A 17,292-nucleotide genomic window follows, 5' to 3' on the forward strand; every position below is an offset into this window, starting at 1 on the left:
CTCCTGAGCTTTTCTTTTTTTTGTTCTTTCACTTTCCCCCTCCTTTTTAATGTTGTTTGTCTGTTCAATCATTTGGATTTTTTTTGTTTGTAATATAAACTAAATAAAAAAAGTTATTATGCCTGTACTGATCCACAACAATATGTTTGTTTAATATTGTATTTTTGTAGCTTTGGTAATAAGTAAATTTCATATTTTTTAAAAAAAGGGACTTCATACCTCCATTTCTTTCACATTTTCTATAATTATAGAGGCGTTCTTATATCTTTTACATATATTATATCTTTATTTTTACTTATTTATGTGTCAATAATGACAATAAAGATCTTTAATCTTGAACACCGTTTGGTGGAGGTAATGCACCACTCGTTCTTTGCCAACCACAAAATAAAAAACAGCAGAAGACGGGGAAAGAGACGAAGAAAGAGCAAGAACAAGAAGAGAAAAAAAGAAGCGCTCGAGCATGACGTCACTTCCGCTTGGTTTCCAAACGGAGCGGGTTTGCAGGCTTTGTTGCAACACTGTGTTGTGTTTGTTGGACAGCAAGCTGAGGTAAAGATTGTAGATCTCGAGAATCTACTTAATTCCATTTAAAGGTATTTTCTGCAACTTTATTTAATTATTTAATTAATAGTCGGTGACGCCGACGTATCTTGGATGCTGACGATTGCTCCTCTCTGTCTTCTGTGGAGAGCAGCTCGCTGGGGAGAAGGAGGAACGGACAAAGAGTTGTTAACGAGGTGAGAATGTACATGTCGTTGTGTGATGTGTTTGGTTTAATGAGCATTTGGTAATATTCTTGGGAGCAGTGTGGTTGTGGTTTTTGGTGCTTTGTTAGGTTAAGTTGTTGGTGCGGCGGAGTGGCGCTCTGTGAGGTTAATAATGGATTTGAGTTGCGGTGGAAAATGCTTTATTTTCTTTAAGCCTTGCTTTCTTTGCAAGATGAATTTTATATTGTATTTACTTGGGCTGTCGGGGTTCCAGTTCGGCATGGGCGTATAGTGGGTATCCCGGCTTGTTTTATAGGTAACACCTGGGAAGGTCGTACATGCTTTTGAATGGGTAAAACAGCTAGAACCCGTCTGACTTTATTGATGCTGCTCTCAACTAACAAATGTTAAATTTGTAAAAACAAATTAAGTTGAAATAATAACAGTCTGACACAGTCTGTGTGTGTGTGTAACTATTTCAATTTTATATAAATCCTTTTGTAATCCTTGAGGTTATAAAATGTGAACAGTTAGCTTTGAGCTGTTCATCTGCAGTGCTGCTGCTTCTTGGTTGACTTGTAGTTGTATTCCAACATACAGAACATTTACCCTGTTTCGCCACCGCATTGAGTCTGATGTGTCCACTATACTGCATATATTTTTCCATTGACGTATTCAGATCTCTTATATCAGAATGATTTTACAAAGCAACTGATCGATCAGAGTAATCAGATGATATAACAGACAGACGAGTTACCTTCCACTGATCTGTAAAGTCAAATGAAAGTGTCTCCGTAGAGACAGAGAGAGTAAAAACTCTGTTGAGTTTTGAAGAGTCTTGTTTTAGTCTATAAAGTCTCGAAGTGGACTGCAGCACAAATCTGGAAAAAAAAAATAGACACCGGCAGAACGTGAGGCAAAGCCTGTTGCGGCGGGTGAAAAGCTCTGATCTGATCTGCCAGTAAATATTCTTGCTTTTTTTCTACATGCACATGCTTCTTTGTGCACGACTGCAGCATGCATGTGGTTGATACGACTGCAGTCCGGCAACAAACTGTATCTCTGTTTTCCTTCATAAACTCTGCTAGGTGCTCCTCCGCAGCTGCTGCAGAAACTGAGCTATTTGGGTTTTAATGCACAGATGATGTGGACATTTATTCCTCCAAGATCTCGTATTATAAAACATGCAGCAAAAAAACAACAAAACAAACAAACAAACAAACAAACAAACAAAAAAAACAGCATGGATCCATCTCTGCATACCAGAGTACTCCCATCTGATCTAGAACAACAGGAGCTGACCCTGTACAACGGGCTGCTGTCAAACGAGATAACTGGAAACTGTCTCTCAGCTCTCAGCTATGTAGCGAACACTTATATATATATATAATTTTCTTTTCTATTTTCCTGATTATTTGTAGAGCATGTACATGTCTGAACTGTTTGTTGCTTCTTCCTCTTCAATCCCTTTTTGACCAGGACTACTTACACTTTTAATGATGTGTCCATTGGATGTCTGACCTTTTTATGTTTAAGTAACAAAACTAATTTTTGTCGTATTTTCAGCTGGTTGGTTGCTGTGGTTGTGCTATCGCTCAGTCAGTAGGCCTCATGACGGAATTTTTCCATAACTTTCACCTCTTAAATTTTCACCCTCTTGAAGACAGTTGTAATATGAGGTGGTGGTAGTTTTTGCTTGAAAACCTTATACAGATAATGGTTGAGATCATTGATTGCATATCAGTGCTGCAGTATATTTAATTATCGGTAGTCACTGGGCACTATTCGAGGTGTAGTTATTTAATCAGGCTAACATATGACATAACATATTTTAGGGCAGTCTTGGAGTCACAACTGTTGCTCATTTCCATCCTGTTTCTGGACGTTTTCTAGTTGGGGTAATACGTCTACTTCTGTTGTCATCAGTATGCAAGTTGAAAATTTGGTAAAAGTTTTATCACCTTCCAAATGAGGGGTTGTAGTGGTCTGAAATGGTTGATACTAGTCAAATGTAAATAAAATATGTTCAGTAGCAGTTTAACCAAGCTGCTCATATAAGTAAGGCACAAAATGGGAACTATGTGACCAGTCATTTACTTAAGGCTGAGTGGGGAAATAAATAACTTTGCTGTGAATGGAAAATTGGTTCAAAAGACTAAATCCTGCAACAGATTCCCTGCAATGTTAAGAAGTGCAGTAGACTGAGCTAAGCTGTTGTATAAGATAGGGCTGCAACGATTAGTTGACGTTGTCGACAATAAAAAATAGTCAACACCGAATTTATCCGTCAACTATTGTCAGCAAAAAAAAAAAAACTACAGTGAGACATCGTCTTCTAATCCTATCTCTGCTGAGAGTTGCACAATGCACATGTGCAAAGACAGGAAAAAAATACAGAGTGAGACATTGTCTTCTTTTTTTTTTATCTCTGCTGATAGTTGCACATGCGCAATAAAGTCCGCCAGGGGAAAAATGTGGTGACGGGCTAGGGAGGAAAACTTCAGCGGAGAATGTTAAAAGTCTGGGATAACTTCACGTTAAGCTTACAGTAAAAAATTAAATACATGTGAGATTTGTAAAGCGGACCTTGTGTACCACGGAAGTACGTCTTCAATGCTCCAACACTTAAAGAGGAGGCACGTCGGACTTACTTAACAACCTTATGCAAAATTTCAGACAGTTTGAGACAGGAAGTTTGATTCCTGGGCAAATCACCCGAGAGAAAGAATGAAACTAGGGGGTATTATAGTGTGAGAGAGTCAATGAAAATAAAAAAGAATTACAGGAATTTGTCATTACTGCAACACAGTGTTTTGTTTGATCAGGTGGTAATAAGCTTTTCTTTACAAAGTCTTCACTGCAACATTAGTACATTTTTTTTATACAACACAGCTCTTCTTGACTGAGGTATTGTGCATGCAGACATTTTAAAAGTGTTACTTTGAAGAAACTCTGAAGGGATGAGGTGGGAATTTCTCTGCTGTGTGGTCTTGAATTCCAACTTTATATCTTTTTTTCCTTTCAGTGTTCTCTGCAGATGTGCAACAGAAGTTGGGGGTTACAGAGAGGGTTCCTTGTACATGGAGTCTGGACAAGCAGGACCAGGAGGGCCGTCCCAATCAGGATGGAGAGCAGCTGGTGATGGTTTGGTGATGAGTGTCACCAGTGTACCAGTGATAATGGCTCCTCTGAAAAGTGAAGATGATGATAAAGAATCTCAGGCCCATCTTCATCAAATCAAAACTGAAGGCAACACAGAGGTAGAGGCTCCAACCAACAACCCAGCTAAACAGATAAAACCTGAACGTGATGGAGAGGACTATACAGGACCAGAAAAGACCAGTAACCCAGACCCAAACAGTTATTTACAACCAAATAGTGACCAAAAATCTTCACGCTCTTCTGAGATAAAACATTTGTCACATTTTGGACCTGAAATGGACGACAGTGATGATAGCTTGGATGACAACAAGGCACATAGGTCAGTTGTAAACAGTGATGTGGAGAGCAACACCACCAAAAAATCCCTCAGCTGCTCCGAATGTGGTAAAGAGTTTCACTGCCAACGATCTCTCCAGAGACACATGAAAAGGACTTTGAGCTGTTTTAACACTAAGAAATGTTTTGGAGTGACACAAAATGTAAATCTGCAGAAAAAAGTCCACACAGGGAACAAAAGAGTTCGATGTGATGACCTTAGGATACACACGAAAAGCTACACAGCAAAAACACCATTCAGCTGTGATGAATGTGGGCAAAGATTTATTCGAAAAGCAAGCTTAAACCAACATGTTAGAAGCCACACAGGAGAGAGACCATTTAGTTGTGATGAATGTGGGCAAAGATTTAGTCGAAAGGAAGGTTTAAACCAACACATGAGAATCCACACAGGAGACAAACCATTCAGATGTGATGAATGTGGATTTAGAAGTAGTCACGGGGCAAGCTTAAAGCTACACATGAGAATCCACACAGGCGATAAACCATTTAGCTGTGATGAATGTGGACACAGATTTAGGCAAAAGGCAAACTTAAACCGTCACCTGAAAATCCACACAGGTGACAGACCATTCAGCTGTGATGAATGTGGACTTAGATTTAATCAAAAGGTACATTTAAATCTACATTTGAGAATCCACGCAGGAGACAGACCATTCATCTGCGATACGTGTGGACAAAGATTTAGTCGAAATACGCAGCTAATCTCACACATGAGAATCCACACAGGAGAGAGACCATTCAGGTGTGATACATGTGAACAAAAGTTCAGTCACAAGACAGACTTAAACCGACACATGAGAATCCACACAGGAGAAAAACCATTCATCTGTGGTGAATGTGGACAAAGATTTACTCGAAAGACGCACCTAATCCCACACATGAGAGTCCACACAGGAGACAAACCTTTCGGCTGTGATAAATGTGAACAAAAATTTACTCGAAAGGCACGCTTAATCCGTCACATGAAAACGCACACACGAGAGACCATTCAGTTATAGGCAAGGCGATAGGCAAACACAAAACCGACACGACAGATTTTGTTTGAGGTTTGTGTTGAATTATTTAGGTTTAGGACTGATCTTTTCCAATATTGGTATTGGGCTCTGAATTCTCTATCTCAACAATCCACAGAGGGAGCTTTTATGGTCCCGTGTTTATAACACCTCACCCAGATATTCTGTCCATAGAAGTAATGAAATCATTTGGTGACTTTGGTGAAATCCAACCCTCACTGGAAACAAATGCAGTGGAATCCAAATCTAGCTCTGGCAAAGCTCTTCGAATTATTCATCCCTCTGACCCACAATAATCTGAATCAAGGTCAGCGACCACCCATCCCCCAGTACAAGGTGTTGATGGTTAACAGCTTCCCCCTCCTGAGTCTTCAGATGATCCTTCGCTGATAGAAAGATGATATTCCATGTCCCTAGAGAAATTATCCGACCGCCTGGTTCCCTTCCACAGGTGGTGAGTCCTCAGGAAGGATAACTAAGGTTTATGGGGTAAAACGTTAAGCTAAAAAGGGATGAGAAAATAGTGCGTCATAAAGCGGTTAACATGCAATAGACAAGGGGAAAACTGAAGGGAGGAGCCCACAGAAAAGTTGCTCCAATTCATCATTCCAGCCAGTCAATGTATATATTAAGGAAAATTCTAGAAAAGACTGCTAGCTAAAATGTTTCTGTCCTTCGGGACAATGTGACTCACATGCAGAAGGTGAAGGAAGACATGGGAATCTTCAGCTTGGGTTATTTTGCTCATACGCTGCAGCTTGTTGAGCCCGATGGACTAATTTTGTTATTGATGTTTTCACTAATGCACATAAAGTTGTACTGCTTCAACTTTAGTTTTTTTTTTTTTTTTTTTGGTCAAACTTCCCCTTAATCTTGCTTCATGAAATACCTAACCAGGTTTAACATATATTATTATATATTGCAGTTTTTTGTATAAAATATTTTAATTAAAGTGGATTTTTATGCTGACTTTGTTTTGACTTTTTTTTTTTTTAAATTACTGCATTTCCCCCCTATAACCATCAGTTTTCTTTCCAACGATGTAAAAAAAAAAAAAAAAAAAACACCAATAACTTCTTTTAGCTTTTCTTTTCTTGTCTGTTTCTTTATCAGATATATAATTATATACTACATATATTATATACTATAATTCTAGAATGCGCCGCTAGGTGGCAGCAGCAATTGTAGTAGCTCTGTTTTTAACTTGTGATTTTTTACAATATAGCCGTCTTTTTTAAGACATCAGCTGTCAATCTGTGTCTGTTCGGGTAGATTTTTTCGCGCTGGTCAGAGGCTGTGCTATACGGGAGATTTTTCTGAATATTTTTTCTTTTTTGCAAGACTTGTTATTGTGAGTCTCCATGGCAACGAGACTTGTTTACCATCGGGATCAACTGATAAAACTCTCCAAACTCAAGATTATCAGTGAAACAACACTTCAAATCCCAACGGAGTTGAAAAGAAAGAGAAGAGGATGCAGGGCAGGAGCGAGGCAGAGAGAAAAACGGTGGCGATTCAAACCGTTTCTTCCAACGGTTGTTATGGGAAACGTGAGATCGCTAGTTAACAAAATCGATGAACTTCAGGTGCTAACCAGGTCTCTTAAAGAATACAGAGAGTGCAGTATTATGTGCTTCACCGAGACATGGCTGCATGAAAACATCCCAGACTGTAATGCGTCTGTACACGGCTTCAGGACGGTCCGTGCAGACCGCAATAAACAACTCAGCGGGAAGCTGAAGGGAGGTGGAATTGCGGTGCTGGTAAACCAGCGCTGGTGTTATCCTGAACATGTCACTGTTAAAGAGAAGATCTGCAAAAGAGACATTGAACTGCTAGCTGTGAGTCTCCGCCCGTATTATTTACCCAGAGAGTTCACATGCGTTATTCTGGTAGCGGTATATATATTACCTGGTACCGCTCCAGACGCAGCCTGTGATGTCATTAACTCTGTAGTGGCCAGGCTTCAAACACAACATCCAAACGCATTTGTGGCTATCTCTGGAGATTTTAACAACATCTCCCTCTCTGCAACTCTACCAACTTTCCAACAGTTTGTCAGCTGCTCCACCAGAGAAAACAAAACGTTGGACTTATTTTATGCAAATATTAAAAATGCATACAGCTCCTTTGCCCTGCCACCTTTAGGAAGATCAGACCATAACCTAGTTCTTCTCTCCTCCTCCTACAAGCCCATCGTTCAGCAACAACCAGTCATTAGAAAGGCTATTAGAACCTGGTCTAATGAAGCTGAAGATGCTCTGAGAGGATGCTTCGAGGCTACAAACTGGAACGTCCTATGTGAACCTCATGGAGATGACATCAATGCCTTGACTGAGTGTGTGACAGATTATATTAACTTCTGTGTGGACAGCACCGTTCCAACAAGAACAGTGAGGTGCTTCCCCAATAACAAACCCTGGATCACCAGTGACCTGAAAAAGCTGCTGAACATCAAAAAGAATGCTTTTAGGGATGGAGACAGGGAGTTATTGAAGTCCACACAAAAACAACTTAAAACACAAATGAAGAAGTGCAAGGAGGACTACAGGAAGAAGTTGGAAAGTAAGCTTCAGAAAAACAATGTGAGGGATGTGTGGTCAGGAATGAAGAAGATCACTGGCTTCGGGATAAAGGAGGATCAGACTGATGGAGGTCTGGACAGAGCGAATGAACTGAACATGTTCTTCAATAGGTTTAGCTCACCTCCTGCTTCAACCCCAACTAGCCACACACCCTCCATGAGCCCACAGCTTTCCTGTCACACCTCCACTCTGTCACCCTGCAGCTCAGTCAAGGACCTGGACACAACCTCATCTCCCTCCACATCAGGACTTCCTGAAACCTCCTCTGCCTCCACCTCCACTCTGTCTGTCTCCTGTAACCAAGTCATGCAACAACTGGTGAAACTGAACCAGAACAAGGCTGCAGGTCCAGATGGTGTCAGTCCCAGAGTTCTCAAGACCTGCTCAAAACAGCTATGTCCGATTCTCCAGCACCTGTTCAACACCAGCCTGAGCCAGAGAAGAATCCCGGTGCTGTGGAAAACATCCTGCCTTGTTCCAGTGCCTAAAAAACCACAACCAGCTGAACCAAAAGACTACAGACCAGTCGCCCTGACATCTCACGTCATGAAAGTCCTGGAGAGACTCTTACTGGCTCACCTCAGCAAGCAGGTGAACACCTTTCAGGACCCATTACAGTTTGCATACCGTAATGGGCTTGGGGTTGAAGATGCCATCATATACCTGCTTCAGAGAGCCCACTCTCATCTGGACCAGTCAGGCAGCACTTTGAGGGTCATGTTCTTTGATTTCTCAAGTGCTTTTAATACGATTCAGCCTGCTCTGCTGTGTGAGAAGCTGCAGAAATTCCAGGTGGATCCCTCCACAACCACCTGGATTTACGAATACCTCACAAACAGACCACAGTTTGTGAGACTGAAAGGTTGTGTGTCTGAGATGGTGGTCAGCTGCACTGGAACACCACAAGGGACTGTACTTTCACCATTTCTATTCACGCTGTACACCTCAGACTTCCAGTACAACTCTGAGTTCTGTCATCTGCAGAAATACTCTGATGACTCAGCAGTTGTTGGGTGTATTAGTGATGGACAAGAAGCAGAGTACAGAGAACTGGTCGGTCAGTTTGTGAAATGGTGCGGTGACAATCATCTCATCTTGAATACCAAGAAAACAAAGGAGATGATTGTTGACTTCAGGAGGAACAAGAACACACATAGAAGTGTTTCCATCATGGGAGAGGAGGTGGAGGTGGTGGAGGAATACAAGTACCTTGGAGTTCAGCTGGACAACAGACTTGAGTGGAAAAGCAACACTGAGTACATTTACAAGAAAGGTCAGAGCAGACTCTACTTCTTAAGGAAGCTGAGATCTTTTAACGTCTGCACCAAAATGTTGCAAATGTTCTACAGGTCTGTTGTTGAAAGTGCAATCAGCTTTGCAGCAATCTGCTGGGGCAGCGGCATCAGAACCAGAGACTTGAAAAGAATTAACAAACTGATCAAGAAAGCCGGTTCTGTGCTTGGAGTAACTCTGGAGCCGCTGGAGTTGATCATCAAAAAAAGAATTCTGTACAAGCTGACGAAGATAATGGAAGATCCTTCACACCCTCTACACAACGCCGTGACGAAACAACAGAGTGTGTTCAGTGGGAGGCTTGTTCAAGTCCGATGCAAGACAGAGAGATACAGAAGATCCTTCCTTCCAGCAGCTATCAGGCTGAAGAACAAAGCCCTTAATTAATTAATGTGATTGTTTTACTAAAAAATTACTACTACTACAATATTGAATTTCCCTTTGGGATTAATAAAGTATTTTTCATTTCATTCATTCATTTCATTTCATCATGCTGTTTAACCCATTTGGCCCAACAGATCCGGTACCAGGTTAGGTAGCTGTACTATTTCACGTGTATAAAAAGTTATCAAAGTGCAGAGGGGATATTTTTATTCTATTTTTTTTTCTAAAACAAGAAACCCAAACACCACTTAAACAACTCGTGTTTTGTCAACAGAGTATTTGTTCTTTTACAAACCAGTGAGAAGGATGACATCCCTGCTGTGACCCACCCTGAAGCACAGCAGCCTTTTAAGGATTCTGGTTGTTTTTCTTTTATTATACACATTGCAAGTTGCCTTTCTTATACTTTAACAGTTTATACAGCAAAATATACATATTGTGTTTGCATGTTCATTATTGTTGCTTTATAAGTGATGTCTGAGCTTTCATATTGCAACAAGTTCGTATTTTTATGTAGTTGATTGTAAGAAATTTGTTCCATTCGGAGACAAAATTATATAAATAGGCAGTTTTATTGATTTTATACTTTTCACAATTATACAAACGTGCATAGAAATACATTTTATAACAAATGTGATAGCTTAATGAGGACAGGACCTTTATAGAATGAATGTTGACTCATTCATTAAATACTGGTTTGTGAAAACATCTCAGTTTTAAAAAAAATCTACCTGTAATTTACAGAAATTTACACTGAGGTATAATTGTGCTTTCAGACAGTGAAAACAATTTAAATTCACCCAATAAAACAACCAAAAGGAAAGATTAGCTACAAATCTGCTTTAGTTTTCTGTGTGTGACTTTCTGCTGATGAGTTGCCCTTTTCTTGTACGTTTTTCACATTTTACAAATAAAAAAAACAACAGTAGAGGTAATCTCATTGACACCAATGTGTTTATCACACCTGTGATAGAATGGCAACCAAAATCCTTGTAAACTGTTTCTGTTCTTCAAACATGCATGAAAAAAGCATTTCAGTGCAAAATCTGAAAATGTCTGCCTTAATACATGTTTCCAAAATAATGTTTGTGGACAGAAAGCAGAACTCACAATAGAAAAACCTGCACGAGACATGCAGAAATCACAGAAGATAAAAGCTGGACTTGTCATCACCACTTTTTATAATTTACTTCTATCAACTTGACCTGTTTTGTTTGACATGTATGAAACTTAACACTAAATTAAACTTTCTAAGTGCAATACATTCAAATTGTAAATATATGTATATATCTGCTTTCTAGTACTTTTATTTTACTTTAAGTATTTATTTCTATTTATTTCCTCCTTTTGCCTTTATTCTTAACATATTCTTTTTATTATGATGCAAACACCATAAGGAGTAGCACCCCCTAATCTCGTTGTATGCTCTGGTTTACAATGACAATAAAGGCTTTCTGATTCTGATTCTGATTCTGACTAAACCAAGAGACAGAAGAAAAGACTACTGTCCCTACACCTGCATGGTTCTGATTTTACCAGTAGGGGGCAGCAGAGGTATGGTTATACAACAGGCAGAGCGCTCCTACTGCACACAGGTAACTTTGAGCAGCATGGGGTCCAGTATCTGATAAATGAGCTCACAGCCAGAGCAGCTACAGCTGCACCCACTACTGCCAGTCCAATAATGACACTGGTTCTGTCTCCACCTGCTGGTTCTGGTGGTTCAGTCACTGGTCTTGGCTCCTCTGTGGCTGCTTTAAAGGGAGAAGAGAAAACTGTGAGATCTGAGATGGGGACATTAATGTCCACACAGTGAATGACAAGTAAAACTGAGCAGTTCTGATGGTGATTCTAGTACAGGGGTGTGCAAGGCATAAAGCTCTACTGGGGCACAGCCCCCCTGCCACATATACCCCTTCACCCATACACACACACACACACACACAGCCCCCTCCACTGCCACATTCCCACCAAAAATACTAATTGAGTGTAAGAACATATTTATTTTAACAAACATGAACACAAACATGGCAGCAAAAGCATAAATGACATAACAAACGATAGAAAGTCAGAACTCTCTTCATACACATTCCACAGTAATGGTTTTTACCTGGTTTTCAGGGTGATAGTTCAACTCATTCTGAACAGTTTGTTTAATTTTTGAGCATTAAAGCTACTGTCTATTTTTCAATTCCAGAAAGTGGTCAATCATTTGACTGTGACTCAGCTTTAAGAAAATCAGAAAGAGTTGTATATTGTTTGGATGGTCATCTGCTTCAATTCAGCTTTGGTTTGAAGTGACTTGGTCACTTGGTTTAGGAGCTATTGGATTTTTTTTTCTTAAAAGATTATTAAACTCTCAATTAAAATTTGAAGCAATTCAAAAGATTTGGCACCCTGTATGAAAAAATTATGTGTTTTTTCTCTCTGTTTACGTCAGAAGTCCGCTTTTCTTTAGTATGAAAATATTGTTATATGAATTTCCGTTTCACAGAAAAGCTGTCATTTGTTGGTGGTCCCTAAATGAGATGCTGGTAGCTCCAGTGCAAATATCTGTCGAATATCCAACCTATATCAACCGCTCTCCTGAGCTGTTTCTTCTATTTGGAGTTAACGCTCTTGCTACTCATTTGAGTTGAAATATATATCTTCTCCCGTCTGAATTATCTGAGTTAATGTATGATAAATATTTGTTGTCGAACATTAATCGTAGCATCTATACTGGGACACAGCTCATTTATACTGGGGCATGTGTCCCAGTAAAAGGGGTCTGGCGACACCTCAGTTGTAGTATATGAAGCGTAAGCCTTCCAAATAGTAGGCTAATCTTCATTTTGTCATTTTAAACATGTTCTGTCATTTACAATATTTCATATCTTCACATTCCATGTCTCAAAAGGAGCAGACAGAAGTATTAACTTGTGCGACCCTAGCCCATTTCTACAATACACACATCTCAAATCTTCTTCACAAAGATTTACACCACACAAAACGTCACAATATTTCTGGTTCTAAAGGGGTAGTGCACCCTAAAATGTGACAGCCGTGTGGCGTAGGTGCTCTGTGAATCTTGCTTTCCATCTGGCTAGTGGCCGTTGAGCTGCTGTCTGTCATTCAATCATTTCTGCCTTTGTATCCCCAACCTGACCACCCTCCACCCCTGATCACCCACCATCTCACCCCCCAACCCTTGCAGTTTCTGGCATTTTGGCAAAATTTGGCAGTGGGTGGAGTTACGCAAAAAGTAGGGGGTGTAGTTACACTTTAAACACCATCTCACCATCATTACCAGACTGGATTAGACTCTTCTCCAATATTTCTTAAATATCTACATTTTGTACCTTCTCTTAAACTGGTAGATGTTTTAACTTTCCTTTAGGTGGTCTGTTAAACTGTTCCATAATTTTACCCAATATTGAAACTCATACTTTTTAAAGTTGTTCTGACATGCTGCATTTTAAAATTCAGTTTCCCTCTTGTATATGACTGTATATGTATTTCTTCACACAGTAACTCATGTATGGTAAAAATGAATGTACAATCTAAAGCATACAGAGCTTTTGTATGTGTCTTGTTTGCCCCAGGATGGCGATGCAACATATTAACTGTGCAATAACTGATGATAATAACTCATGTTAATGTGCTACAAATTACGCCAGGTTTAAGTGATGTTTTGAATATGGAAATGTAAAAATAAAAAAAAAAGTTTAAAAGAGAAAGTGAAAGTTTTTCTTAATCAGTCTAGATTGATTTCATTCTACTCTGTGTCAATGTGATTAGAGATAATCTTTTCATTCTGCAGCCCAAAACAGTTTTGGTAAATATATTGACAATCTGTGATTTAATTGAGAATATATAATGTCTAACGTGCACAGCTATGTAAAAAAATAAACGTTACCAAGTCTACAAATGTGCATATTCACTAAGAACATGTTGGTTTAAAGATGGCCAAAAAGACTATTTTCAGTTTTTACCAACATTTTTTCATGCTTTTTTTTCAATGCTCTTTTGTAATAAAATGCTTTTTAAAAAATGGACAAAATTGTTTAAATGTGCATAAAAACTTACAAATGATGTTAAGCGCAAACTCCTTAACTTTTCTGCCAAATTCCGTGGCCATCCTGCAGAGGTACTTTCCCGAGTCATCAGTCCTGACTCTGGACAGGTGCAGCCTGACTCGCCCTGTCGTCAGCGCCTCTTCATCACACAGAACTCTTCCTGCAAACTGCTCATCCTGATCCTCCTTAACACTGCTGTCCAGTTGAAAGAAAACCTTCAGATCAGGGAGATGAACACAGTGGATCTTCACGGAGGAAACTGTAATGCCAGATTTGGATGCAAAGCACCATTCCACCGTTATGTTGCTGTTTTCCTCAGCTTGATAGGATAGGGCCTTGCTGTAACTGAGACAGATCCCTGTAAGAAACACACGTTTTATTAAAGCTTTAAATATAGTAAAAGCATTGGTTGCAAAGTAACATATGCTACGATGATGTATCTGTACCTTTCAGAACCCATTTGTGTTCAGATTCTATCAACAATTGGTTAGAAAGTGTCCCTTTCTAAGTAAACAAGGTGTGGCTGTCTGCTGTGCACCTTTTGTGTTTGCAGTGCAATTATTTCAGATCAGATAAACGACTGACAATGACTAAACAAAGACATAACACCAGTTTTTTAGTGAGGAAATGATTTTATAAACAAGATGAGTCATAGTCGCTGATGCCTTCAAGACTAATATGAATAGGTTACTTAACAGTCTCATTGGGTGTAAAGAAAATAACATGGGCATAAGCAGTGTGTTACAGCTTAACCTCAGTGGTCATGATATCATTTAAGTCAGTTATATTTATGCGATTTATAAGATAATGACTGATATTTTCCATTGTGCTAGTATCATTATCATTATTCTCAGCAGCATTTTAAGATGACCAAACCTCAAATTGTCTAGATTTAACTAATTTTAGATGATTTCCCATTGTGTTTAATGCTTAAAGATTTATACTAACCACAGACATTAGAGGCCAGGGTGATGAGCAGCAGAGCTCCACAGATCATCCTTTCCCTGTGGTCAAAAAAACAAATATAAAAGCATAGGTAAAATACTACAAAACTATGAGAAGATTTACAGTGCCAGTACTAGGATTTATTATGAAGACGGTGCATTAGTGGAAATGCATTAAGCAAACAGACATGTTTCCACAGACATGCACACAGTTATAGCATTTTCTTTCTAAACAGTCCTTTTCAGTGTGTATACTCACATATTTATATCCTTTTCAAAGAGACTGATCTCAGTGCTCCCCTGGAATCTTCCCTCTACTAATGAGTAGCAAGTTGAACACTAACTGTTATATGCTATTACTTGGATGTAAGTATGCATCGTGCACACTCACCTGACTGCCTCTGCTGCAAGCCATGCATATTTCTGAGTCAAGTGCTTCAGATAAAGAGGGTGAGGAAATGCAAGTGAATGTAGTGATTGGCTGGTTGACACGCTCCCTCACACTTCTCATGACATTTAGAAGAAAAAGAAGAAGAAGAAAAAGAAGAAGAAGAAGAAGAAGAAGAAGAAGAAGAAGAAGAAGAAGAAATACTTTATTAATCCCTTTGGAAAGTCCTCAGGGAAATTTGTGATTGATGTAATGACAGCAGGGTGTAAACACAGTTGGTTTCTAAGTAATGGGGAATCCCTTTCCACTGAAAAGTGAAAAATGTTTAGCTTGCTGAAATGCATCAAGCAAATATGGAACTTCACTTTATAAAATAAAATTAGTGCAAGTCTAAGAAACATGTAACTAAAGAAAGGGAGGAAAGGCATTTGCCTTTAAGGCTGGTTGTTTAAAAAGGAATCGTTGCCAAATTTTCTGTTATGTGTAGACATGATACTGGTTCATGGGGTTTTTATTAATTTTTCATTAATATTGACATTGATTTTATATATGATTTTGTATATTATATATATATATATATATATATATATATATATATATATATATATATATATATATATATATATGTATATATTTTATATATATATTTATATAGTATATATATATCTTCTATATTTATAATGCTACATATTTATTTGCTTTTCTTAGACTTTTCTTGTAAATAATTTATATTGCACCTTCTTGTTGTGATGCATGTTCACCTTATTCTGTCTGCTTTCTGCACTTTATTCTATAACAAGAGCTGCTGTAACAAGTGAATTTCTCCACTGTGAGATTAATAAAGTCTAATCTAATCTAATCTAATCTAATCTAATCTAATCTAATCTAATTGATTTGCATGACTGACAGGATGTAGCAGAGTGCAGGTGAAATGCTTCTCTTCCATGCTGCTGGAGTTCTCCACCCCTCCCATGGACTGCACATACTGGTTTTTGTACAGTGTTTTTGGCAGGGAAAAGTGCAAATTTTGCTGTGTCATGCTGGAAATGTATGGCTGGAGTATCCGAGTGACTGAAAAGTGGTACCGTGGGATGAGATGTTCAAGAAATGTAAACAAGTCTGCTCATATTTTGAAAAATCTTTTCCTTAATAAATTAATCATTGTACAATAATTTAATTCAGCTTCTAAATGTCTGGAATTGTGTTGGTATGGGCAACCCATGTCTGACAGCTGCTGCAGGTGGGGGAAAATCGGGGTTTCTTTAAGGTTAACCTGCCAGCGAGGAGGGTTACTTCATGGAGTCAGTTACCAGACTGGTTTCCTGGAGCATAAAACCTAATATTTCCCTAAAGTCAGGGTTAAGATACTAGATAAGAGTTTCAACATGACTCATTCTGGAACAGGCCCCAGGTCACACTTGAGCGACTTTGATAGTGTCGATAGGGCGATTGTGCAGCAAACCTGAGAACAAAGGAAGGTTACCAAAGCACTGAGCTAATGGGAAACAAAAAAGTCAATTTAGTCTAAATTTCTGTTTTTGTTTTAATTGTTTTTCCAGCTTATACTTGTCAGGTCGGTACTCCAGAAGCTTTTAGCTGCAGAGGAAATCCACAGCTGAGACGCACACTTCTTGATCAGTAGTGTTACGACAGTTGTCAAGGTTGCATTCAAGTTGTTGTCTGAGCCAGAATTTTATAGCTGTATAAACGAGGTGTGCTCCTAGTGCCTGAGGAGTTGACCAACAGACCCCCCCCCACCTTGCTGAATTGTGGTTATTCTTGAATTCATTCATTCTTCACTCTTAAAATTTCAATAAATTGTCAAATTTGTGCTCTCAAGTTAAATTAATGTAGGTGAACAAGTTATGTTGAACCTAAACCCAGAATTTTTTATTGTCACAAAGGTGGCATTCTCTTTTTTTTACATGCACAGGCCGCCATGCTAACTGGTGCTGCACACCTAACCTGCTCATGTCCATGTTTGAATTTAAACTGACAATAAAATGCACCAACTGCTGACAAATTCTTTTCCTGATTGGGTTTTTTTTAAAAGAACTGCAGCATTTTATGCGTCTTAACCTGCAGAGCTTTAGGTTATTAAAATCACTGAAACAAGCCTGCAGCTACGAACTGCATCGTCTTGGTTTGAAATTGAAATGGCATAAATGCATTTATGCATATTTAATTACATTACCTTGATTTGTGCACTGTTGTTTCCTCTTTCTTCTGTTTTCATCTTTGGACTGCCTCAATGTTGCGTCATATTTATGCACTAATGTTGGTTTTGTTACTCTTTTGCTTTGCATTTGCAGTTTTAAGTTTGTCTTCTCACTGTTTATGTCTGAGGTTTGCATCTCATTTCTGGATCTGTCTCATCTCTGCATGCTTTTGGTCTGTTTCTAGCTTCTACTTTATT

The 17,292-nt window shown here is 38.9% G+C and overlaps 1 protein-coding gene across 6 annotated transcripts; it reads left to right on the forward strand.

Moving 5' to 3' along the window:
* Positions 1–475: 475 nt before the first annotated feature.
* Positions 476–6,193, forward strand: LOC121639761 (gastrula zinc finger protein XlCGF57.1-like). Of its 6 annotated transcripts, XM_041985236.1 has the most exons (4): positions 476–740; positions 3,736–4,617; positions 4,786–4,819; positions 4,988–6,193. In XM_041985236.1, the coding sequence occupies exons 1-4, from the start codon at positions 658–660 to the stop codon at positions 5,207–5,209; spliced, it is 1,221 nt and encodes a 406-aa protein (XP_041841170.1). In that variant the 5' UTR covers positions 476–657; the 3' UTR covers positions 5,210–6,193. The 6 variants fall into 6 exon arrangements, with proteins under 6 accessions (XP_041841170.1, XP_041841166.1, XP_041841168.1 ...); XM_041985232.1 differs by having other exon boundaries at positions 3,736–4,819; XM_041985234.1 differs by having other exon boundaries at positions 4,786–6,193.
* Positions 6,194–17,292: the final 11,099 nt, after the last annotated feature.

The sequence above is a fragment of the Melanotaenia boesemani genome, chromosome 5 (assembly GCF_017639745.1).
Source record: "Melanotaenia boesemani isolate fMelBoe1 chromosome 5, fMelBoe1.pri, whole genome shotgun sequence".
Classification (NCBI taxonomy): domain Eukaryota; kingdom Metazoa; phylum Chordata; class Actinopteri; order Atheriniformes; family Melanotaeniidae; genus Melanotaenia; species Melanotaenia boesemani.

Coding starts and splice junctions, on each gene's coding strand:
- LOC121639761 (XM_041985231.1), top strand. CDS start 658: ATGCTGACGATTGCTCCTCTCTGTCTTCTGTGGAGAGCAGCTCGCTGG. Junction 741..3,735: donor GACAAAGAGTTGTTAACGAG/GTGAGAATGTAC, acceptor TTTTCCTTTCAG/TGTTCTCTGCAGATGTGCAA.